Raw genomic sequence first — 27,142 nt, forward strand, 5'->3', positions numbered from 1 at the left:
ATCCTGAGCGGAGGAGATGAAACAGTTTATATCAAGGATGTAAGGGGTCTGTAAATATTTTTTCAGCTCTCTTTCTAACTCGTGTAGTATATAGGTCCTCAATGGAAGGAAGGCTAGTAGCAATTGTTTTTCTGTAGTCCTAACTATCCGTTAAAGTCTGTACCTGTCCTGTTGTTTTTTTTTTTTTTTTTTGCTGTGTCAAACCAGTTGTAGAAGTACAAATAACAGTCTCAATAATCCCTCTGCAGAACTGTATCAGCTGCTCCTTGGGCAGTCTAAGCTTTCTGAATTGATGCAAGAACAACATTTTTGTTGCGCCTTTTTAATGATGGTTCTAATGTTAGATGTCCATTTCAAATCATAGGAGATTATAGAACCCAGAAACTCAGATCTCTACTGTCTCTGCTGTTGATACTATGATTAATACAAAGAAATTTAATAGTCTTACCACCTAACCAACCTTGGCAAATCTTAGATGCTAAACAAGGTCAGCCATGAGCTGTACTTGGATGGAGGACAACCTAAAAATTCCAGAACTGGGAAGCTAAAACTTGATTCTTAGAAGAAGGCAATAGCAAACAAAATCCATATTATTGGCCAAGAAAACTGTATTTAATATTATTTTTCCATTCCTATATATTATAACATTTCCCTTCTGTAACATTAAACTGCACAGTTTGAGAACAATTTCTACATGTTTCCAACCAATTGGAAGGCAATGATGTTATAATTGGAAACAACCTTCTGTTGATAGCCTGCTTTTCAGACAGAGGACAATTTCAAAATAAATATGAACATGTCAAAAAGTACACTGAGAAGGAATATAGAGATACTCTATTGTTTCTAAGGACAAGTAAGATTATATACCTTATTCCCTCTGGGTCCCAATTTCCCAAGAATGCCTACTGGACCTGTTCTTCCTGGAATACTCTAAAATGAAACAAGGCAATAAATCCATCTGGAGTTGATTAAATACGTCAGTGCTTCATATAAAATTCTTCCAAAATCTGCTGCCATTATAAGAATTGCAAGCTTAAAATCATTCAATGGAATTTAATAAAACTATTCTTCCATGCTGGAGCAAGGTCCAAATGTCAAATGGGGGATATTCTGTTCTGCAAAATAAGTCTCCCTTTTTTTCTTTCCACTTCCCATTCTACTTCAAGAAAGGTTTTGCTTTGAAAATTTCTTTCCAAGGGAATAATAATTTCACTGAAATTATTCTGGATTGAGACAAGTGCTCCCCATACAACTATGTATGGGGAGAGGAGAATGTTCTATCGTGCATAGTGCAAGAACGTCTCCAGAGATCTGCAGCCTTCAGTCCTAAGAGAAGACCTCATCAGAAAACTCCTTTCAGAAGGCTTTTTCAGATTGTGAAGGATGGACAGGTAACAAGTCTTCAGAGTTATGGGAGATACATAAGAGAAATACATAATGCCATAACTATTATTTCTAACACATAAATAAGTTCAAAAGATTCACAAGCTCCAAAAAACAGAGTAAAAAACCAAAAAATTCTACAGGGATAGAACTTTTGAAAAATTAAATAGTGGATTTTGGCACAGCATTACCTGAAGCAGGGAGAAACAAAAAAACATGTGAGGGGACAACCCACTCCACCGTGAAACAATCTAAAAAAATCTATTGTACTGAGACATACTGGGAATCCTTCCCTTCCTGGATTTCCTTTCATTCCTTTCATTCCCTGAATTCCTTTTTCACCCTAGAAACATTAAAAAAAAAACAGTATTAAGTTCAAACAGTACACACAAGGGATGCAGACATAAGTTTTATTTCTACTTATTCATTAAACAATTCAGAAACTAAACATGAGTTTCTTGGAATTCCGTTACTGTTATCATTTTGACAATTGTTGATAAAACAATGACTGGAAATAAGTCAATGAAATCATTATCAAGAAATGTTGACTCAATTAATTGGGGATATTTTGTTTCTTCCTGTGTACATTTCTTTATCTGAAACATACTCCATCTTACGACTGTGTTATCAACTGCTCCTTTCAAACAGAATATTTTAAAACTCTGCCTTATCTTAGAAAAGCTAAGCAGTTAGATCTAATTAATAAATGGATATAAGACTACCATAAAATCCCAGGGCTATAGACTGAACTGAGAACATGAAAAAGAATAATCAAAGAACTAGTTGACAAATTGCTATGAAAATTACATGATTTAGTCAAGAAGATTTAACCTCATTAGTCAGTCAAGAAGTTGTATTTTTCCTTAGAAGACATGTTCAGTGCATTTAAAGAGGAGTAAATGTTAGAAATCTTGAAGAAATCCAGCATCTTCCAAAGCTTTCTTTACTTTGGAAAAAGTAACAAGTCATGGAGGTAGAGCAAGTCCTTTTTCAGACAGTTGTACTTGACTTTTGCACTTTGAATTTTTGTTTACAAATAAAAAAGTAAGCACTTCAAAAATTTACCTGTGGGCCCTTAAATCCTTGATCTCCAGGAAAACCCCCTGGGCCCTGCGCTCCTTTTCTTCCCTGTAAGAACAGAAATGATTGCTTAAGAATTAAATCCATTAAAAGAAAGCCTAATTCATAGTCAAGCTAAACAAAATAATATAGCATGTTCAACTATTTTGCTACTTGGACCACCAGGAGGCCATACTTTGCCAGCTTTGTCCTTATTGGAGTCCTCAAATACGGGTAGTCTCTGGGGTTCAAAACCTCTACTGGGAACTGAATTCACAAATCTTTGCACTTTACACAACTGTGTGTAGAGCATTAGCTTTAGGAGCCATCCACATCCTAGTGCTTGGAATTGCACAAAAAAATTTTCTGTATCTTTACATTTTTTGAAGAGTAGATAGATCAATTGATAAATATGAGGGTGGGTAGGTAGGTAAGTAGAATTTAAAACCATACAGCATTGGATTCATCCCCGTCGCTCCGTATTGTTATCACTAAATCCAGAAAAACAGTTACATGATATGCAAATACATATTTTTGTCTATCCTGAATTTCCTGTTACACAGGTATATTTTAAATTTTTATGTCTACTGTTATGACACTCTACCCCATTTTTTTTCACAAGAAATAATTCAGTTAACTCAAGAGTTTTCTTTAACTTACACCTTTTAAAATAAGCTGTCATTATATATTTCTTTATACAGAAAGTCCTCCAGCCTGAGCCCTATAATTAAGTCAGCCTTTTCTGTATTTTATCCAGCTGATAGATATATTGATATATTGGCTGTGTGCTGGCTCAGTTGCCAAATGAGATTTGAGACTACTGGAGTGCCACAAAACAGGGTAGACTCCAGTTATCTGTCCCAGTTCCTGCTCACCAGAGGTTTAAAAGCATGCAAATTTAAATAAATGGATACCACTTCGTTGAGAAGGTAACAGTGTTCCATGCATCTCAGTGTATAGTCATGTTGGCCACATATTCAGTTTTCTGACAATGCTGGCCACATTAAATGTCTTCGGGCAACACTGGCTCCCTCAGCCAAGAAATGGATATGAACACTGCCCACTAGAGTCAGATATGACTGGACAGGGGAAGCCTTTATCTTTGCCTTTATCTTTACATATATACATACTGTAAGGACTTTAACTAACCACCCAAGAAAGTGAACTCTTGAAACAGACACTGTCTCAAAAGGATACTTTTATTAGGGATAAATGACAGTAGAGAAGTCAAGGCGAGATCTGGGGAAAATCCCGCGCAAACGGTATAGTTAAGAAAGCAATATTCTTCCTCCCACCAAAGTCATAATGTCCATTTGAAATTCAGCCAATCCACAGGTGGTATGATGTGCAGATAATGCATCTCAAGGTCTTCTCCAGCTTTCGTTTCTCTGTAACCATCTCCCTGATAAGGGAGACGTGTTCATTTCTCAAGGATAGAGGCAGGAGAGGGAAAGTAGAAAGTGAAAGTTATCCCAAGCTCCCCCTCCCCCCAGCAGAATGGCAGGCCCAAAAGTAGAATATATACGCAAGGGAAGCCCAGAGGTTTTGGGGACCTGATACATACATACATACGTACATACATACATACTTATACTGATCTCTACAATATATGCCTGATGGTGTGATTGATAAATAGATAGCTAGTCAGTCGGACAGATGGACGGACGGATGGACAGACAGACAGACAGACAAACAGAGGATTTCTGGCCTGGATTAAGGACTTGATGAGAGGCCATCAAGGTTGGTTAGACTGAGAAAAGTGTCACTTTTTGCCATGAAAACTGCACAGAACGAGTCAAGATGAACAATATGTCCTTGAAATCATTATAGTTTTATACTTATATTAAAATAGATTTAAGAATATATACAGTATATAGCTTTGTTCGTTTTCCCTGAATTATGGTAATCCTCCTGATTTATCATTATGGTTAGTCACACAATCAACCAGATGTTTAGATTGCATTTATTATTTCTATACACCTACTAAGTCCTTCCCAGGACCTGAGATAGGCAATGTTTGATGGTGTTAAAGATACCATTGCAGAATGTAAGCTGCTTAAAATAAAGCTGTCTTCTGCAATTAGACTGATGATAATTTTGTCAATGCTGATGGAATTCAGGTGGTCCTCCAGTTGTTTTGAGTTTGCATCCAAGACACTGGTTACTATTGGTACTTTCTTTTGCCACAGTATAATATAAAATTATTTTATTTTATGGTACCACCAGTTCTTGCTTTCAGACCAATGGAATTTCTTGGAGATATTCCAATGCACCATTGTTGCTACTTTATCATGGCATTGCTTGCAGTCAGTCTGTGTGATCTTCTTGCAGCAACTAACCAAGTGGCTCCCTGTCAAGTCTTGTTTGTTTTTCCTGCTATGTAATATTTTGTTTTGCCGTGTTTTTCTCTTTCTTTCTTTCTTTCTTTCTTTCTTTCTTTCTTTCTTTCTTTCTTTCTTTCCTTCTTTCTTTCTTTTTTTCTTTCTGCCTATCTATCTATCTATTTGTATTTCACATTTCTGCACTGTACATCTCCTTCAAAGAGGGATTCTGGGCAGTGTACAATACAGCATCAAAATATGAAACAGTATTTACAAATTAAACAGCTAAAATTAAAATTTTAGAATGAAAACATTAAAAATTATAAACATTTTCAAGGAGGCAAGAATATTTTCAAGAAGGCAATTTTAGCCCTTTTAAAATTAATTGACAAAGACAAAGAGTGGCTTCTCGTGGCACCAACCAACTCCATGACTGCATGCTCCTTTGGGCTCCCCATGCACAGCCCAAGAGTCTTTATGTTCTTCCTTGTTCTTTATTACTATTCAGTACTAATATCAATACCATTCAGTACCTTTGTTTTGCAAGAGAGGCTAGCATATTGCAATGAAAGAAAAAATAGTGTATTAGTTTTCACTTAAACATTTTTAAAGGTATACATACCTGGGGACCGTGGGGACCTCTTTTACCTTGGTATCCCTGATATAAGAAAATTAAACAAAGTTAGAAACTGTTCAATGTTTATACAACTATACTTTGTTACAGTTATTTACTTCCAAATAAGCTTGCACAGGATGGCATTCAGGAGACTTCCCTTTCAATCTGTTTCAAGATACTACACTGAATGGTGCAACAGCATGTGGAAAACAAAAATCTTAAGAGATTGGGTAAAGACACCTACGAAGGGAGCAGACAAATAAGAGACCATATAGAGCAGTGGTTCTCAACCTGTGGGTCGGGACCCCATTTGGGGTCGAACAACCATTTCACGGGGGTCGCCAAATAACACAGTCTGCCATTTTTCCCCCCTTTTCCTTAGCTGTGCTACTCCCTTTTATTCTATTGGCTTTTGAAAGCCAATAGAATAGACTCTCTTGAATAGAGTCTAATTCTATTGGCTTTCAAAAGCCAATAGGAATTGTCCAGGCTGTCTCTGCCCTGCTGAGCCTGCCAAAAGTCCCATTCTGCAAACAGTGCTGCACCAGTTGACTAGTCCCTGATTTACGACCGGTTGGGGGTCACAGCATTAAAAAGGTTAAGAACCACTGATATAGAGCCTGCACTAGATAGTGGATGGGGCAAGAGGTTCAGAAGAGAAACACACAGTATCTTGGGTTATAAAGGCAGGTCACAGAAAGGAAGTCCTGTCAATCTAGCTTTATAATAAAGTAGAATTAGCTCAGCTGATTGTGATTCCCCACTGATTTACCTATCCAAATATCAGAGACAGAGATAAGTTGGTTCAAATGATAAAGATGATCTTTAAATAATATTTCTTTAAGTAAGGTATAAGAATTCAAATCATTTAAGGCAAGGATAAAGTACCCATGCCACTCTATAAGCTATTCAACTACAACTGACATCATTATTCATCATTGGCCATATTGCAGCATTACTGACAGTATGGCTACATCTGAAGAGCTTCAGATTCTTCATTCCTAATTTAATAAATTAACTATGAATGCTAGAAGTATGACTGAGCTAAAGAACAATCTGGAGATGGTGAGTTTCTCTGGGTTAATGCATTATATTTAGCCATGGTTTGTTTTACCATACTTACTGAGTGCACCACACTTCCCAACCCTATAAAACATATTAAACAAAACCCAAACTGGTCACATTATAATTTAGTACTACGTGAGTCTTAATACTGAACTCTTCATACAACTATACTTATTTGAAAATCTTGGCAGGCTTTGCCCCAGAAGCTCAATATTCCTACTGGCTTACACTATGGTGATCTCTGACCTTGTATTCAGATTAGCTGGACAGTAGCATTGTCAGCCTCAACAACCACAATATGGTAATCTCCAGCAAATATGGAGGGATAGCCATGGTGAAGGATTTGTTGAATAGGTGATAAAAGCAATAACAGGTGGAATCCCGTCTTGCTTCTCTGTCTAATAAAAGCCCCCAGTCTCACGTACATGCAACAATTTTTCTAGCCTCATTTTTGAGGTACAATAACAGGACTGTTCTGGGACTTTGATTTGCCGCTTTTAATGCTGGCATGTGGGGAAGAGCCCTAAGTATGGCAGGCAGCACCCTGAATTCCCAAGTTCATACTTCCATAATTTTATACTTCCTATTTCCATTAAAAGGAATTAGTTGCTACTTCACATGAGTATAATTTTCACACAACTGAGTTGTATTTAGGGAAGAGAAATATTTGAGTTGGCAGGTTCATTTTGTCTGGTACTATGAACAAATTTGGAAATGGCCTTCAATATGCTATCATGAGGATCATTCATAAGGACAATTGGTACAGAATCTTCTTCCTTTGGTTCTTACCTTGGTTCCTTTGGATCCTGGATCTCCTATGGGGCCTGATGGTCCCTTTTCACCCTATAAACAAAACATTGTATTTGATTTTGAATTAAGGAAATTACTTTTTTCCTAAATTCCATTCCTTAACCTATAAACACTCTATTAACCTTCTGCAATTATGCAACCTCCATTTGTGGACTAAATATCCTATTTTCAGCATTATGGGAAATTTATACATCATCTGCAGTACAAAAATGCTTTGAGAAATGCAACAGGTGGATTATGGATGGATGGATGGATAGATAGATAGATAGATAGATAGATAGATAGATAGATAGATAGACAGACAGACAGACAGACAGACAGACAGACATAGTTGATATAGCTAGATAGACAGATAGGTATAGATAGAAAGAGAGATGGGAGTGAAGATAATGGCTGCTGCTACACATTCAAAGTCCCATGCAATATTTGTGTGTGTCACACGTGTGCATAAAAATGTGGTAGAACTTCAGTTGCCCAGGTCATGATCATCACTGCCACTTTTTGTCCCTCCTGCCCTTGGTGGATAGATAGTTGTATTATTTTATATAATATGTATGCTTCTCTACTTAAATAATTTAAAACCAAGACACCAACAGAAATCTGTTTGCTTTGAACAAGTGGTTCAAAGGGCAAGTGGTTACCAAATCTATACTAGTCTTCCCTAATATCAAACAACATACTATAATTTTATGGAAGCAACTTTCAACTAACATTCCACTGATCAAGATATATTTTATAAAAAATAACCGATTACCTGTCTTCCATATCTTCCTTTAAAACCTTTTGATCCTGCTGTGTTATTATTTATTCCAGGAATACCCTGGATATATTGTGAGAAAAAAATGTTTATGTTATTTTGTCATTAGGCATGTTTCTGAAGTGTAAACTGAACAGTACATTAACATCTTTAGTAAAAGATTAGACTGATATACTTTTGTTAGCCCTTTTGAAGGCTGTACCAGCACAGTTGAATCAGTATCTTAAAACTGCACTATAAACCAAATGGATCATATAAAGAATAAGAAGAATAAGACTGGTACCCCTTACATGGTAGAGACAGAGGAAGGGCTTATATAATATACATTTGGGACAGATATTCACAGTAGTTGTCTCCCTAGGGACAAATATACAATATTTTAAAATTGCAATATAAATGTATAATATTATTGGCATATTCTCTTTTACAAAGAGGAACACATGCACATTAACATTGTAGACCTAACATTGTAGACCTAAGGAGATTCTCTGTTAATTCTAACACAATTCTAATCTCTTAATATATCTATAATATACAAAGAAGCATAACCAGACCGAATAAGTAAGACCAAAAATAAAGTGAATGTCCTCAATTGTCTCTTATCAATAGCTTTTAAAAAGAAACATTATGATACACAAAAGCACTCATCCTTCCCCAATACCTTTAACCATAAAACAACTCACGGCATTCATTTCCTTTTTTAAAAAAAAAAACAAACCTTTACCTGATCTCCTTGGAAACCATTTTCGCCATATTCGCCATGGATTCCCTTGATTCCTGGGCTGCCCTTTAAAAAACAATACCTATGAGAGATGTTTTGAGCAATAAGATGTAACTGAGTCTTAATTCATACAAAATGGAAGCAATTTCTGGCAGAAGGCCAGGATAGATGAAGGTGGTTGGGCATCCTCATTTCTGTTTCTGAGAGGAGCATCTACATCCATCCCTCCTTTAAAGCAAATTGCCATGGCCCTAATTCTCAGTGTGGGTACTGGCTCACTATTAGCTATCAATGTTTATACCTTCCTCCATTACAAAGAGAAACTGAGATCATTATAGTATGGATAGACATAGAACAATATGTTGGAGTGACAGTGACAATATGTTGGCAGTGACATTAATTCTAGGTTGGACCTCAGTTATTATATACTTTATACCAGGGGTAGGCAACCCAAAACACTCAAAGAGCCACTTGTTTCCCACCGAAAACAAAACACTGGGAGCCGCAAAACCCTTTTGATATATAAAATGAAGATAACACTGCATATATCCTTTTTTACCTTTATTATAGTTATGTGTGTGTGTGTATGTATGTATGTGTATGTGTGTGTGTGTGTGTGTATGTGTGTGTGTGTGTATATATATATATATATATATATATATATATATATATATATATATATATATATTAGTAAGAATAGTGTAAATAAAAATATGATTCCTGGGTGAATCCATAGTCAATTACCAATAAAGCGTGAACACCAGGAATATAATAAACTATAAAAGTTTAATACCATCACCGATCACCAAGCTTTCGTCAGATGCTTCTGACATCGTCAGGGTTAATGCTGGTCTGTGGGAGAGTGCCTTTATAGGTGAGCCATCATTTGCACACGGCTCCTAGATCTTGTCGTAGGTCCTAATTGATTTAACTGCTTTTTAATTACGGCTTCCATACTGATGACTCCTCTTTTCTTGCTTTTACTGCTTGTGGGTGTGTCATTATTTCCCTCTACCTCCCATTGTCTTGAATTAGGGAGGTCCTTTCCTCCCCTTTTTTGGTCATTCATATCTCTAAGTTGTTCCCTCTTCACACCTCCATGTCTCCTACCTTCCTCCTTCTTCTGATCTTTACTTGCTCCCCAATTGTCATCCCCATTCTATGGGGGCGCACTCTCAGCCTTTCTCCCCATCCCTTGCTTTCCATTTCCCTCTCTTTGGCTGCATAAACTCCGTTTCTGTCGTTGCCATTCCATCTGACATCTACTTGCTCTTTCACCCCATTATTAATGTTCTTGGACTCCACGTCAGACTGAATCCCTTAAATATCTCCTTCCTCCTCACACAAGCTCTTGTGTGCCCTCCTTTTTTGAATATGTATGCCTGGTTCCTTTATATCCCTCCCTCCATCAACACAGTGATCTTTTTTACAGTTTCTATCACATTCTACCCTTATTTGCATTTCCCCCCCATTCACACTGCTCTCGATCTCTATATCCTCTCGGGCGTTCCCATTGGCGCTCTGTTGTTTCCGTTGGTGGGCTGTCATCACAGGGCAAGCCGGTCCCATCCTCCTTCTTTCCTGATGCTGCTGGATCATCACTCTTTTGGGTTTCGGGGGGTCGGGAATGATTGCAACGACTAGAGCGCATAGCGATGGCCCAATACCAACCTAAATTCTGGGCCCGCTACGTTGACGACACATTCATGGTCATCAAAAGGGAGCATAAAGCTAACTTTGTGGGCATACTCAATTCGGTATACCCTGACATTCAGTTTACGGAGGAGGAGGAGACCCAGGGGAGACTGGCGTTCTTGGACGTAATGGTCCACCGCCAGCCAGATGGGACCCTGAGCACGAGGGTATACCGAAAACCTACGCATACAGATAGAATTCTGCATTATGCTAGTAACCATCCTATGACCCACAAAGTTAGCTGCATAAGAACGCTATTTAGACGAATAGACTCCCATTGCAGCACAGCCAAAGCTAAAAGGGAAGAAAGAAACAATCTCTTCCAAATATGCAGACGCAATGGTTACCCTACCAGGTTCATCAGACGCTGTAGTATACCACCCAAACCCCGGATGAGCTTGGATATGGAGGAACTCTTGTCACAGATAACCCGTGTTACCCTTCCATACATCAGCAATGTTTCAGAAGCAACAGCCAGGTTGTTAGCCCCCCATAAAGTGAGGGTGGCTCACAGACATGACCAAACTTTAAGATCCAAAGTGATGCGCCCAAAAGACCCGCTCCCCAACATTGAAAAATCGGCAATCATATATAAAATCAACTGCAAAGATTGTCCCGTTAATTATGTTGGAGAGACTTCAAAAAGAATGAAGACTAGGGTCCATGAGCATAAATTAGCGGTGAAAAGGGGGGAACAGCACTCCCAAGTATGGGCGCACATGGCGGATTCTGGACATTGCTTTGACTTTGATAATGTATGCATCCTGTCTGGTGACAACACGAAAGAGGGCCGGTTACTAAAAGAGACATGGCTCTCTGACGGGGACTCTGTCAAGCGGCACATCGATTTGTGCCCGGCACATCTAACTTTAAGAGCATGGAGCAGGCGAGACCACGCACCCCTAAGGAGACACCCTGCGACAGTACCACGTAACCCTAGGGAAGAAGTTATGGAGGGGATGAATTTTCACCCCCCACAACAACAACAACAGCTCATGGACATTCAGGAGAATAACCAACGATTGAGGGACTCCTCCCCCCCTGCTCCAGGACCATGCACACTCTCCCGGACAGTGAGAGAACGGTTGCATGATGAGAAAGAGGCAATTAGCCAACAAACAATCATTCCCGACCCCCCGAAACCCAAAACAGCGATGATCCAGCAGCATCAGGAAAGAAGGAGGATGGGACCGGCTTGCCTGTGATGACAGCCCACCAACGGAAACAACAGAGCGCCAATGGGAACGCCCGAGAGGATATAGAGATCGAGAGCAGTGTGAATGGCGGGGGAAATGCAAATAAGGGTAGAATGTGATAGAAACTGTAAAAAAGATCACTGTGTTGATGGAGGGAGGGATATAAAGGAACCAGGCATACATATTCAAAAAAGGAGGGCACACAAGAGCTTGTGTGAGGAGGAAGGAGATATTCAAGGGATTCAGTCTGACGTGGAGTCCGAGAACATTGATAATGGGATGAAAGAGCAAGTAGATGTCAGATGGAATGGCAACGACAGAAACGGAGTTTATGCAGCCAAAGAGAGGGAAATGGAAAGCAAGGGATGGGGAGAAAGGCTGAGAGTGCGCCCCCATAGAATGAGGAATGACAATTGGGGAGCAAGTAAAGATCAGAAGAAGGAGGAAGGTAGGAGACACGGAGGTGTGAAGAGGGAACAACTTAGAGATACGAATGACCAAAAAAGGGGAGGAAAGGAGTTCCCTAATTAAAGACAGTGGGAGGTAGAGGGGAATAATGACACACCCACAAGCAGTAAAAGCAAGAAAAGAGGAGTCATCAGTATGGAAGCCGTAATTAAAAAGCAGTTAAATCAATTAGGACCTATGACAAGATCTAGGAGCCGTGTGCAAATGATGGTTCACCTATAAAGGCACTCTCCCACAGACCAGCATTAACCCTGACGATGTCAGAAGCATCTGACGAAAGCTTGGTGATCGGTGATGGTATTAAACTTTTATAGTTTATTATATTCCTGGTGTTCACGTTTTATTCGTAATTGACTATATATATATCCATACATGAAGCAAAGTGACACCCACCATGAAGATGAGGCGCGACCACGAACGCGAAGCCAAACAAGAGCAAGGCAGCCCTCCATCTTAAATCCCTCTGCAACTCAGACTATCCCAATCAGAACACAGCCAAGCTCCCACCCAATCAGTTCATACCCCACTGGCAGTTAAAAGGAAGAAACAGCTAAGACCACACATTGCTCCTCGAAGCACGAAGCTGAAAACACCAGCCTGAAGATGACGAATGGGACTTCGTTGAAATGTCGCCAAGACACTTCCAATTTTACGCAGGAGAAAACCCGAATAACCAAAGACATATATATATATATATATATATATATATATATATATATATATGTATGTATGTATGTATGTATGTATGTAATATATATATATATATATATATATATATATATATATATATATATATATGTATACACATACACACATACACACACACATATGTATCTTTAACAACGTTAAAAAGAAGACTCCCAGGTATACACATATCGTGGCAGTAATAAAAGTATCCAAACACCAGGATAAAAATCTTAAACCAAAGCTGTTTAATCTACAAAAAGTATTAAGCTTTTCTCAGCCAAACTACCAACATCGTTAGAGTGTAAAAAACACCGGATCCGGGAGTTAGTTTATATATGAGCCGAGGTGGCGCAGCAGTTAGAGTGCAGTACTGCAGGCCACTTTAGCTGACTGTGTTCAGCAGGTCAGCGGTTCAAATCTCACCGGCTCAAGGTTGACTCAGCCTTCCATCCTTCCGGGGTAGGTAAAATGAGGACCCAGATTGTTGGGGGCAATGTAATATATATATATACATTGCTTACTGGTGTACACCGCTTAGAGAGTGCTTGCACTTAAAGCGGTATATAAGTCTCATAAATAAATAAATAAATAAATAAATAACTGGCTACCTCTGTGCTCTAATCCTTGAACAGGTCATTGGTCCACTCATTAGTACCAGCCATGCTGTTCTTAAAGGGCCCGTGTTTGTCAATGCAGCCATAGCTTCCAAGGTTGCTCCCTTGCCCCCAGTCATTGTTATTCCCCTGGAGTGTGTGCAAGCACCCAAAGGGCAGCTGTCAAGTTGCTCCTGCTCTTCTTCCCCCACCCCACTCATCATATGTGTGTGTGTGTGTGTGTGTGTGTGTGTGTGTGTGTGTGTGTGGTGTGTGTGTGTGTAGGTCTTTGGTTATTCAGGTTTTCTCCCACATCAAATTGGAAGTGTCTTGGCGACGTTTCAACGAAGTCTCATTTGTCCTCTTCAGGCTGGTGTTTTCGGCTTCGTGCTTCTAGGAGCAATGTGTGATCGTAGCTGTTTCTTCCTTTTAACTGCCAGTGGGGGTTTGAACTGATTAGATGAGAGCTTGGCTGTGTTCTGATTGGATGGAGGTGTGTTCTGATTGGTTAGGAGCTTGGCTGTGCTCTGATTGGATGGGGGGGTTGGCTATGCTCTGATTGGTTGGGGGAGTGTTCTATTTGGGTGGGGGCTTTGTTGTGCTCATGTTAGTCTGAGTTGCACAGGGATGTGAAATGGTGAGCTGCATTGCTATTATTTGGCTTTGCATTCGTGGTTGTGCTTCATCTTCATGGTGGGTGTCAGTTTGCTTCATGTATGGATTGGAGGGGTTTAAAGTGGCTAATGATGCAGTGTGGTCTGGCTTCTGGTTTGTGGTCATGCCTCATCATCGGTGTGGGTTTGGGTTTGCTTTTTGCATGGACGTGTGGTGGTGACATCCTGTGTGGCTTTTGTGAGTGTGGGTCTGGTGTCATTCTTTGTGTTAGGGACTCATTTGTCACCGCTTGTCTCACCACATACATCGGACAAACCAACAGAAGAATAAGTGCACGCATTGAAGAACATAAGAACTCAGTCAAAAAAGAGGAACCAACTTCTTCCCTGGTCCAACACCTTAAAATCACAGGACACAAAAATGACTTTAAAAAGACCAAAACTATCACCAAAACTGAACACTTTAATAACAGAATAATCAGAGAAGCCATCGAGATAGAAAAACGCTCACACAGCATGAACAAACGAGATGATGCCTCCCCCCTACAGTCATTTGGAAATCCACCCTTATTGACAAACAAGTCCCTAACACAAAGAATGACACCAGACCCACACTCACAAAAATCACACAGGATGTCACCACCACACAAAGAAGAAAGAGGGGGAAAATGTAAAGAATAGAAGAGTACCGTTACAAACTGCTGTTAACAAAAAAGGATATATTACGTGTGTATGTGTGTAATGTTTGTTGTGTTTTGTTTTGTTGGTCTAAAATAATAATAATAATAATAATAATAATAATAATAATAATAATAATAATAAAGTAACATAATTAAGAGGAGGAGTTTTGACTGTAAGGCAACCATCACTATCTTGACTTAAATCCTAAAACTTTACCAACAAAACATAATTTATTAAGCGCCTTTCAATCTGTTATTTCAACCAGAGGTCTTATTCAGTTATGATTTTTTTCTTTTTTTCATATTGCAAAAATCACATGAGCAAAGCCCCACTTCTTTTCCATAGATGATGGTATCAAATGACATACAAAGGGAGGGCTTTGATTGTGCAGCGTGATTGCCGTCTTCACCTCAGCTGGAAAGGGATTAGAATGTTTGGAGTTTGGAATGACAGCATTCTGCATTTCAAATATGTAAACCAAATAAATGTAAACCAAATAAATCCAAGTACCTGGTTGCCAGGGTCACCTTTTTCTCCTTTAAATCCTGGAACCCCAGGGGAGCCCTTGGAGACAAAACATCTCTTGTCATTAAATTTATTGATTTAAATTAAATATTTAATCAAATTTAATTAATTAAACAAACTAAGCACCATTAATTTAGATGGAACACTAATAGAAATAGAGAGAAACTGATCTTACCAGCTCTCCATTAATGCTATCAAATCCTTTTTCTCCATTGCTTCCCTGCAAAGATAAAGCAAGTGGTATTATCAGGTAAAGTTCATCACAAAATCAAGCACATGTTACTGTCCTATGATTTGATACCAAGCACAAAAAGTATAGCATCCAAACTATTTTTTCTTTTAGCTCTTTTCAGGTTTTAGTTTCTGAAAGGGACAGGACACAGTAAAATATATATAGCAAACAATTTTAAAACTTTGGAAAACTTTACAAGACTATTATTACTTCCATTTGTGATAATTATTGGTTGTTATATTATTTGCAACTGGAAATTAGAAGACTTGGAGTTCTAGCCCTGTTTTAAGCATGAAGCCACCTGGGTGACCTTGTGCCATTCTCCTTCTCAGCCCTAGGAAGAAGTCAAAAGCAAAGCACTTCTGAAAATATAGCCAAGAAAACTGCAAGGATTTGTCCAGGTAGTTGTCAGAAATCACATTTGAAGACACAAATTACACTATAGTGGAATCCTACCATATATATGACAGTAACCCTGTGGTGAGATGAGCAGCCAATAAATTTGATAAATAAAATAAAATAAAATTACATTTTAGGGATTTGCTATAAGTTGGACCATTCCAGAACATTTTGAACTAGAGTTCACATAGTTTGCTTGAGAATTCTGGGTGTTATCATACCAACTCTTCCAGAAGACACATGGTGTGGAAATCTGCATTTAGGATTGTAGCTATTGAATAATGTGACTTTTAGATTCCCACAATTTCTCCAAGGAATTGCAAGGACTATATTTAATGCTGGTGCCTAATAACAAAATGCCTTTAAAGCCATGTTTCAAGATTACAAACTAGATATCTGAGAAATCCTTTGGATAGTTGTCATTAATATATTCATTTTGGTCCAAGGTTTTTTTTGGGGGGGGGGAGTTTAAAAAAAACTAATAATAATTGGCAATTAACTCTTGAATATATTATATAATTTACAAGTTTTATAAAAAGTTGCATTTTTGTAAAACAAAGAATCATGTTGGATAGCTGCCAGAGTGATTGCAACAATACATTGGAAAACTAAAGCCCTTGTCATCATTCTTTGGAACAACAAATTTTTAAAATGTGGAAACAGCTGCCACTGAATAAAGAACACATCAGAAAAAGCTCCTGAACAAAACATTAATTCAAATGCTGCATCAATGAGCCAGTTACTAAGTGATTGCTTTCATCTATCCAATTGTCTTTCTGGGCAGAAATGCAGTATTAGCTTACAAGGTAGGTGGTAATATCTACTTACTCCTGACTGAAAATTAAACAAGATCTAAACTTCTTATGTTTGGATGAGTGAGTATCAGAAAATCCCTGAACTATGAGCTAGACTGGGAAATTTAAAAAATCAAACAAACAAAATCTGGAGGAAGACAATGGTTTCCATAGTGTTGCCAAGAAAATCATGCAGATGATTTCATGAGGTCACTAGGATTCAAGCTTGCCCCCCAACAGTCTATATATTATCTTTCTTTAAGATTTAATTGTATTTATATCTGCTTCCAAACTTTTCCCCCTCGTTTTTTGTTTTATCTTATTTGTCCTTATCTTCTGCAAATCACAATATTTTTTAAACTCCTTGTATTACCCTGGTGGACTTTAAATGAGTCTACACAATTTTTACCAGCTCTATAGTTGATTACATTCATGGTGAAACTTTGATGGGAAAGCAAAAAAATAAGTTTAAAAAAGAAATTAAAGAAAAATAATGGTGAAAAGAAAATCCCCCTTTTTGGCCTTTGTCTTTTATCCAGTGCTACTAACCTCCCTGTAATATGGGGCATCACCTCCCTCATTTTATAATACTTGGATTGAAAAGGAAGACACACTTTCTCCAAACACAAGTTTTTGCCTACTTTGGCTTTCCATAACAAAGTGAGATCACATGCTTTTTATCTTTTGATATCATATGTTGCTACATTCTAATTTATTATTTTCTTGTTTGAGTGAATATTAAAATCCTCCTCTGCCTCCAAATAGCAAATATCAATAAGAATATTGAGGATATTGCAATTTCCAAAAATGGGAAGAAAGGGGGGAGGGAAATAGCTAGTCCTCGTTTGGATAAGATCTCTAATTTGAGCACATAATATTTTTCTTTCAGTCCATGCTTTTAAATTAAGTTTCTATACCTTCTCACCAGTTATTCCTCTTTGTCCCTGAAAAAGAAGAGAGAGATCAATACAATAATCTTAAATGCAGGCAGTAAGTTAAAGACTTTTTGTTAAAACTTTAAAGGTATTGGATAAATACTGTATTTCCTACCTTAGGGCCTCTATTGCCTCGGCAACCGCTGTACCCTTTATCACCATCTGATCCTGGAACCCCTCTTGGACCCTAATAATAGTGAAAATTAAAAGAAAGTTTATGGTAAAGAATTTGTATCATCTCCATGTCATAGACAGAGAATGCATTGGCTTTCACATGTTGCCAAATTATACATAGGCATGTATACATGTATGTATGCATGAGTATATGCATGTATATACATGCCCCATTACATGGTTCTCTTTGGGGATGAACAGCATTATGCAGAGCACAGGAAAAGAAAAAGGAATGTTAAATTGTACAAATTATATTTGTAGATCTTTAAACTCTGACTTTTTTTTCACAGAAACTCAAGATAGTTTTACACATTTTTCTTTATTTCTAGAAAGCTACCTAGCCAATCACAACCTTTTCTGATATCCGGGTCTCATTTAGACTAATGAAATAATTTTTTGAAATATATCTCTGCTGGACCAGATTCTGTGGGCAATCTGTGTATCCATAAACAAGGGTAACAGAAAGAAAATAATACACAGCAGTTTGAAGAAACTTAAAAATAACACCAAAGGTTCTCCCAAGGGATATCTAAACTGTGTCAAGCGTAAGTCAGAAAAACAGGAACATATTTAATGAAGATGGAAAACTTTTGAGAGAATGAGTGAGCAGAAATAATGTAATATAGAAGCAATGCTACACGGTACAGAAACACTGCATGTTGTTTTGATTCTTATCAAGATTTTTAAATTTTCTCTTTTTAGTAAATGCATGTAATGTAATTTAATAACTTACAGGTGCTCCTTCATCTCCTAAGTGTCCTGGGCTTCCTTCAAAACCTTGAGGTCCCTGAAATTATGATAAGAATAACTGAAATCAAATATCATTTAAAGAATACATAATGATCCTATCTTGTGCAAAGATTAATTATGCCTCTTAAACTAAACTGTCTAAACAAATAGATTCCCCCCCCCCGCGCTTTACCTCCATTCCGTATCTTCCTTGTTCACCTGGTTCTCCATCTTCACCAATGCATTTGCAGTACATACAGCAACAAGTCCGTTCAGCAATGTTACTCTTTCAAAAAGGAGATTGGTCACAGTAATAAAAATTACCAGTCAAAATAAAATGTATCCTTTTATCAAGTATAACATCAAGAAAACAAAGTAACAAGTTATTTTAGCATCTCAAATAAGCACCACTCTCAAATTGCATTTTTTCTCAGTTCATTACTTTGTCTCCCAGTCTTAAAAAAGATGATCAGTCAATTGATTTAAGGGGCTAGGCACTTTTTCTAAACATTTATTCAGTAGTTTTTGTTTTATTTTGTTTAGGTGGAGCATTTTTGTCAAAGAAAGATATTTCAACATGTTTATGCTGTCTTCTAACGTGATTTTTGGTTATGTGGGCAGAAGCTACAAAATGCACTTTCTAGTTGTAGTAGCTTATCTACTGGGATTTAGATTTCACAAGCAAATAATTTGAACCTAAAGCAGGTTATTGCTGCTCTTTTCAGCACAACTGGGGAAATTTGTCCCAAGTTGCTCTCTATTTTGTTTCATAGGAGAAATGTAGGTTAATTTAGTAGGGGTTTGTTTTTGTTTTGGTTTGGTTTTTGCTTTTCTTAGGTCATTCTGTTTTTGCTTTCTGATATATCAAATGTTACAATAGAACACAAAAGGAGAACTTATAAGTGGGTGGTTTCTATTATGTTGAAGTGGAACTTATGTCTGAGTGAATATCAAAAGAAGAGACAAGCCACGCAGATGAGCTATGCCAAACAATATAATCATATAGTTACACCACACCAAAGTGCTTTTTTCATAGTTTATGGCTTACATTTTCTATGAATCAGTTCACTGAACTATGAACTATCAAACTATGTTAAAAGCTAGCTTCATTCAGTTTGCAAACACAGCCAATATTAAAAGCTGTACGTCTTATTTGCCTTCGCTTCATATGCAACTTATGAGGAAAAACAATGCAAAAAGCTTTACCGATTATCATTAATTAACAATCCAATCTTACAGGATAGGGTAAAGCCAAGGTAAAAGGTTTTCATTTTTCTCTATAATGTAGATTTGTAGTGGAAGGGTAGGAAGATGGAAATATTGTCCTTTATCTGTAGCTTTTTACAGTCTTGTATTTGTTTGTATATATAGAATTGTGTCTGTAGAATTTAGAAAGGGAGGCAATCCACAACATTCTTGACAAATCCAACATATACTGGAATTTTCTGGATTGCTAGTCTAATGGCAGATCTTTCTTTCACCTCTCAAAGGATTGTAGCCAAGTTTCTTGGCTCTCAAATCACAATAGTTCATCTTTGTCCCATAGATTTAAATGATATTTCACCTATACCAATTTATTCTAGACTTGGGCCTTTAAAATTGCAGTCCTAACACCCTCACAAAGTATTTGGAAGGATTTATTTATGCCTTCATTTTTCCTGAATTGCTTACCATGTATTTGAACAATTGACTGGCAATATCTCTCATGCCAATATTCAGCTGGATCTTGTAGCCATAGCCTTTTCCAAATTCAATGAAGTGCATGTCATTAAAATTTGAAGCTCCTTCCAAAACCACAGTTATTAATGCATCCAATCCTGGTTAAAATATTTGTGATTATTTGTAAGTATTCAACTAGACTTTGTAACAAAAAATGTAATACCTACAGTTCATTCTAATACAGGTCTTAGGTTTTAATGGCCATGTAAAGATATTTTTTTTATAATGAGGCTTACAGAAACTGTGTACTAGAAACTCTGATCGGAGAAAAAAATCCAATGATGAATTTGATTAACCATCTACATTCTCACACAAACATATCCCCTAGTTTTCCACATTTAAGCAATTTATCTCTAAATCTAGAATAATACCAGGTATGTTGTGGTGGACTACAACAGATGGAAGGTTACAGAGAAGATTAGACCAAGAGTTTAGTGAAAATGGAACTGGGTCTTAAGAAAAAGGGTTAAGAATTGGGCCTTAAGCAAACAAATATTAGCTTTGTGCTGCATTTTGTCATAGTTTAATACAAACTAAACTACTTAGAGTTGTAGATTCTTTTATACAAAATATTGCAAGATATGAACTATGTTAAGGAATATTAGAGTTGAAGACTCTTTTATACAAAATATTGCAAGATATGAACTAGTTAAGGAATATTAGAGTTGAATGCAATATCTAAAGTGCTTAATTATAATAGAGAGATTAATATGAAATAAATAAATTGTAATAACAGTAAATGCTTTTGCAAATCATGAGCCATATAGCACTTGACAGGCTTCTCTTGGCAAACCTGGCACACAAAAACTTAACAACTTCTAATGTATATTGTATAAAAGTTAAGAAACCATTATGAAAGAATTTTGGCATCTGTTGTATAAGTTCTATTTATTTATTTATTAAATTTGTTTGCTGCCCATCTTGCCTCAAGGCAACTCTGGGCAGCTTACAATCTATAAAATCAATAAAACCATAAAAATAAATATTTCTAATAATAATAATACAAATTATAAGTAAAAGATGGGGAGGGCAGGATTTGCGGGGAAGGGGGAGGACAGATCCCCCTTATAGTAAAATTGGTGTTCAGGTTCTTGGGCTTTTCTCCCACCAAACCTATGACATGGGTAAGAGACCCAATTTCCATCTGCTTCTTTTCTTTGCAACAAACAAATCTGATATCAGATTGTTTTTCTCTGGCCGTAGGAGAATTAACTATCACAACACTTCAGCCATTGAAGAAGTTGACAGCAGGCATATATTGCCACTTATTGACCAAGCATAGAATTGCATTAAAAATACAATGAGCCTAATTTGTTCCTTTTTTTCTATTTGAACCTTTGCTTTATCATGGCTGATGATAAGTTTTTCTGGAAAATTAAACATTTAACATATAACTCTTATCTCAAACATCTGATAATCGGGTTCCATTTTTCCTCTTAAACTTTCAAGGCCAATTACTATGTCCACAACAACTTTATTGTGTCCAATACATCCTTTATCTCAGATTTATAGCTCCCTATTTCTCTTCTGGCTTTTCCCTGGAAAGGATTTTCTTTTTATTCAGAAATATGGGAATATAGAATAGTTACATGAAGTTAATAAAACTCATGACATACCTTTTTTCTTCAGTTCTTCTGATTTGTCTTCCAGGATTTCTATTCTATCATCCAAGCCATCTGAAAAGATTAGTAGTACCTAATATGAAAGTAAAAATAATAATGTGTGGACTATCTAAAATTGTATTATAGAGAAATGACTATGAGTACAAAGGATTAAAAACAGAAAACTCACTTTCTTTCTGTTTGCAGATTTGATTTGGAATGTTTCCCAAAGTGAATCCAAGAACTCTGCAGTAAGATGAGATGCATTGGTGATGGTGGTGCCCACAAAACTGTTTATAAGTTTTTCACTATCAATTTGGAACTTTGATGCCACCGGTGGATCTGTGTTTTTAATTTTCAATGCCACACTAGTTTGTGTTTGTGATCCTCCATAACAGCTTAGGCTAGTTAAAGATGTGAGAGCACTTATAATTTGAGGAAGATAGAATTCCAGCTGGGGCTGTCCATGGAATACATAATCACCTTGATTTTGTGAAGAGACTTCTATTCCCACAACAATATCCATGAAGCATGCTATTGTTTGTTACAAAGAAGGAGAAGATAGCATCAATTACAATCAATTACTATCAGAGGAAAAAGAAATAAAAAAAAACAAAAAAGAGCGAAAGCATGGAACAGTGGGGAAATTATTTTATGATCACTAGCTACGTCACAGCATTAAAAGGAAAGCCATGAAACAGTTAATTCAAAAACCTAAAACTTTGGATAATTTAAATCAAGGGTGTCAAACTGCTGGCCCGTGGGCCGATTTTATCATACCGGAACCGCGCCCACCCCATTACCGGCAATAGCAAAAAAGCTCCAATACGTTGCACGACGTCACGCGACATCACGAGACGTCACGAGTTTGACATGTCTGATTTAAATATTATCACTCTAAAACAATTAGAAATTTATCTGGTTCACTTTTAATGTGAAAATGCCTAATATCTACCTTCTGAATCTTTATCTGATTCAAAATGCACTCACATTCATATTTTTCATTAATTTATGATTGAATGCATCAATCCAAATTCACCTTGTAAAAATTTTATACCATGAGAATAAAAACAATTAGGGGCATATTGAGCAAAACTCACATAAACATGAATTAATGTATGCATTAAGACGGATATACAAAAATGTTATCTTGGATTACATACACATGAACTTATATAAATGTTCATGTGGGTTTATCTAAAAAATATGCAAACTGATAAACAGAATATCACTAATTACATTTGGGAAAAAAGTTAACAATAGATTTGAGAGATTTGTCCATCTCTAAACTAAATCAGAAATTAAGTCTATTTTGTTAAGTTTTGCAATTGTTTATGGTAAATATTAGGTTACATTGACATGTGCTTTAACAACAGGTTTTATTTCAACTGAAAAGAAAATAATCCTTTTTGCCCCTATTTAAAATAATTATAAGTGGCGCATTTTGAACATTCACCAAGATCCATCTTTATAATATAAGAGATCAGATCTTTATAACCTTATGATTAGATGGAACAAAAGACACGTAACCCGTTTTTTTCCAAAAGGAAAGATATTGAATTACTAGAGTGCTTGAAGTGAGAATACTTACATGTTTTATCTTCTTGCTCACAAATATCATCAATTAGTCTTTTTTTAATTACCTTCAGTTCGCTGAAATTATCAACTGTGTATTTTCTGTCTGAGGAGCCAGCTATCTGACTAAGCTGCAAATGGTCAATTCTCCCTACTCCTATGGCATATATATCAACGCCTTTCTTTCTCAGATCTTCTGCTGCTTGAACAACTCTATCATGTGACCTTCCATCAGTGATCACCAGCAAAATCTGCTGGATCTTTTCATTTATTCTGCTGCCACCTTCTGGAGTAAAGTAGAGCTTCACTTTCTTAAGGGCAGCACCAATATATGTCTGAAGTCCTTCCATCTGTTGAATACGTCTGATTTGATTTTCAAGTTCTGATTTGCGTGAGAAAATATTGAGGCTGAATTCTTCCTGGTATCTGTCACTGTACTGAGCAAGACCAACTTGCACGTTGTGGGAGGTGTCAAATGGATGAATTATATCTTGTAAAAAATTCTTCATCTTAGTGAAATCACTGTCACTTATACTATTAGAACCATCAATCAAGAATACCAGATCTGCTGGAATTCCACATTCTGCAATAGAGAAGAAAGAAGATTAAATATAATAAGGGATGAAAGTAGCTTAAGTCAAACTTAGAGAAGATTAACCAACAATAGATCCTGAAAAATAATCAGATGTTACAGACAACAACTGAAGGTTCTGCTTGTATTTTAGTTCTTATTTGTTATATTTACCTTATTTTAAAGCTTTAATTATGAAGGAAATTTCCAGTTCATAAAGAGATCATGACCTATCAGTCAGAGATTTAAGAATACCCTAGGGAATTTTTTGCTCAATCTTCTTACTTCTGGCTTGATGATACTAACTCATCAATTTATTTTGACTGAGCCCTGGAGTCCAACATACACATATTTCAGCTGAACTACAATTCTGTAAAATAGGTTGGTAGTCATGCATAAATGCAGGTGGTAAATTATATTTTGCCATAGAGATAAAGGCCCCATGGTCCAGAAAAGTATTTAGGTTTGTACTTCCCTACAATATTATTTCGTATTAGGTCTTATGTAGTTTATTTTCTTGGTAGACATAAAATTTCACTGCAAGACTATTACTCCAATATACATGTGATTAGAATTAATAAAATAAGAATTGTGAATGACCATCACTTTGGAACTAGTTTCTGATATTAGATTGATTTTGTGTTTTATTTACAAGTCAGTAAATCACAATACCATTTAATTGTGGTACTTCTTTTTTCAGAAATATTTCGTTATTTTTTTCTTAAAGAAAATAGCCACCTACCTGGTTTTGAAACACCACAAATGTTATCAGATAATCTGGGATAGAGATTTTTCAGGCCTTCAAATGTATTTACATAGAAATATCTGTCTTCAGATCCTGCCATGGCCAAGAGTTCATCTGGCTTGGCTCTTTCTATCCCAATAGCATAAATCACAATCCCGCGAGCCCTGAGATTCTTCGATACATCTTCAAGGTTTGCTGCATCATGGGAATCCCCGTCAGTTATCACTATGAGAACTTGGGGAACGTTCTGGTGCTTGCGACCACCATGTTTCTTAGAGAAAAGATTTTCTGAATGACGCAATGCCTTGGCTGTATAAGTTGTTTCCCCAATAGGTTTATCATTCTGAATAGCCTCAATAATTGCTGATTTGGTGTTGAACTGGTTCAGATAGAAAAATGTTTCTGGCTCTGCAGAATATTTGACTGCTCCAAACTGAACTCGATCATAGCCAACATCAGATTTTTTCACCAAGGTTATCATGAAATCTTTCATAATGTCATATTCTTTGGGATCTATACTTCCAGAACCATCAATAACAAAAACAATATCTAGACGTTCTATTCTTCGGCATTCTAAAATAAAAATAGGATTAGCAGGTCACATGAAAGCACGTCAAAATATCTCTCTCCTTTTGGATAAAAAACATTTATATATGCCACCTATCTTATCTAGAGGTGACTCTAAGTGGCTTACAAATCAATAAAAATAACACAAAAACATTAAAACAATAAATATTAAAACTGCAATTGAATTAAAATTCATGGAAATTCAATTAACCAGGGCTCTTGGGGCACTCTTAATACCTGTTACAAAACCATTTCTCTAGAGGCCTTCACAATGTTAAAAAAGGTAGGTCTAATAGCACTATCATGTTTTCTTATTATAAAGTTCTGCAACAAAATGTTAACATTCTGTAGTGCAATTTTATTTTATGATGGTATAATTGTTTTGAATGAGCAGTTCATGTTTCCTTCCTTAATCAAGTAGAATAGCTGCACTATGAATTTGCTTCAGAATCAAGCAACAATTTCCTAATCATCTTGCTTGCAACTCAGATAACACTTCTTGAGTTAGTTGGTTAGACTAAAATAAGTCAAATGTCAATATGAATGCGAAATAGTTGAAATTTATAATTGTCAAACCTTTGTTCATTACATTTGAAATAACTAAGTAACTATTACAGACAAGCTTCAGGAATACCGATGAAAAATGCTTGGAAACTTCAAATAATGCAGAATGAAACTTCAGGACTTTTGAATAAAATCATGGGGGTGATGGCTAAGAAGGAGGCAGGTATCTCTATCTAAGCAGCTTCACTGGCTGCATCAATAAAGAAAATTCATGACATCTTACATAGCTCTACAGCCAGAAATATTACCTAATCCTAACAGCTTCCAGAAGTTATTAGACTATAACTCTTACCACCCCTGACTATAAATCATGGTTGCAATGGCTCAGAATCACTGTCACTCATAGAAGTTGGAGCAATCTTACGTTTATCTGAACTGATCAAAAGATAGAGGAAGAAAAACACAAAAAGACAGAAGACAGACTCTGGAGAGTCTTCATTCAGTAAAATGAAGTGTAGCATAAACAATATAATATCATTTTCATGTTGAATGACTAATTCCCTTAGCTCTATAGCCAGTTTAAAAAAAAAACACCTCTTTCAACCAATGCATGGCAAGATTTAATTACATTTGAATGAAGTTTTCCTATAATGTACTTTTGAATTCTGTAGAAAGACTTGCTGAACTCTGCAATGTTAAGCTTATGTCATTAATTAGGTTCTATATTTAGCTAGTCTCAGTAGTGGGATTCAAATATGTAAACAACCATTTCTCTGTGTGGATGCTGCTTCCAAAAGTCCATTCTGGGCCTGGGCAACAAAAAATTAGCTATCGGTTCTGCTGAACTGGTGCGAACTGGGTGAATCCCACCACTGGCTAGTCTTCAATTTATCACTGGTTGCTGTTCCAAATTACAATGCACTTTTTTTAAAAATACTTATAATCCATTCTTGAAATTATGACTGACACACTCCTCCCCCACAGTCATGTGATTGCATTTCAGATCCTTAGCAACCAGCTCAAATTTACAACCAGTTGCAATGTCCCATGGTCCTTTGATACAAGTACAATGTTTTTTATCATTTTCCAGAAAAAAACAGCAACAATCCCCATTAGATATGTTGATTTCACTTAACAACCAGATGGTTTATTTAACAAACATGTGATTTGTTTAACAAATACAGTGACTCACTTTACAATCATCAAAAACACATGGTGGTAACATACACCTTAGCTGTCTACATCGTGATTGTAAGCTGATGACTACCCGTACAACAGTCAGGAATAAAAAGCTAAACAGCTTAGACATATTCACATACGTATTTATATATTTACGTAAATCTGTAAATACTGTGTGGAAGCAGTTGTGCTGGGCTTACAAAGTGACCTTTTCGACTGGAGATCAC

The 27,142-nt window shown here is 36.7% G+C and overlaps 1 protein-coding gene across 1 annotated transcript in view; it reads right to left on the reverse strand.

Moving 5' to 3' along the window:
* The window catches only part of LOC120304932 (collagen alpha-6(VI) chain-like), a 64,247-nt gene that overhangs the window by 14,352 nt on the left and 22,753 nt on the right, over positions 1–27,142 (reverse strand). The window contains exons 7-24 of the mRNA XM_039336063.1: positions 24,663–25,238; positions 23,366–23,932; positions 21,965–22,308; positions 21,790–21,868; positions 20,126–20,271; positions 18,648–18,740; positions 18,459–18,512; positions 17,667–17,738; positions 17,534–17,560; positions 15,367–15,411; positions 15,177–15,230; positions 8,736–8,798; positions 8,009–8,074; positions 7,234–7,287; positions 5,386–5,421; positions 2,449–2,511; positions 1,664–1,726; positions 868–930 (exon numbers count right to left, since the gene is read on the reverse strand). Of these exons, the coding sequence (XP_039191997.1) occupies positions 868–930; positions 1,664–1,726; positions 2,449–2,511; positions 5,386–5,421; positions 7,234–7,287; positions 8,009–8,074; positions 8,736–8,798; positions 15,177–15,230; positions 15,367–15,411; positions 17,534–17,560; positions 17,667–17,738; positions 18,459–18,512; positions 18,648–18,740; positions 20,126–20,271; positions 21,790–21,868; positions 21,965–22,308; positions 23,366–23,932; positions 24,663–25,238 (2,465 nt within the window). The remainder of the gene's footprint in view (positions 1–867; positions 931–1,663; positions 1,727–2,448; positions 2,512–5,385; positions 5,422–7,233; positions 7,288–8,008; positions 8,075–8,735; positions 8,799–15,176; positions 15,231–15,366; positions 15,412–17,533; positions 17,561–17,666; positions 17,739–18,458; positions 18,513–18,647; positions 18,741–20,125; positions 20,272–21,789; positions 21,869–21,964; positions 22,309–23,365; positions 23,933–24,662; positions 25,239–27,142) is intronic.

This window comes from Crotalus tigris, unplaced genomic scaffold (assembly GCF_016545835.1).
Source record: "Crotalus tigris isolate CLP2741 ecotype Arizona unplaced genomic scaffold, ASM1654583v1 scf7180000017666.27876245, whole genome shotgun sequence".
Lineage (NCBI taxonomy): Eukaryota > Metazoa > Chordata > Lepidosauria > Squamata > Viperidae > Crotalus > Crotalus tigris.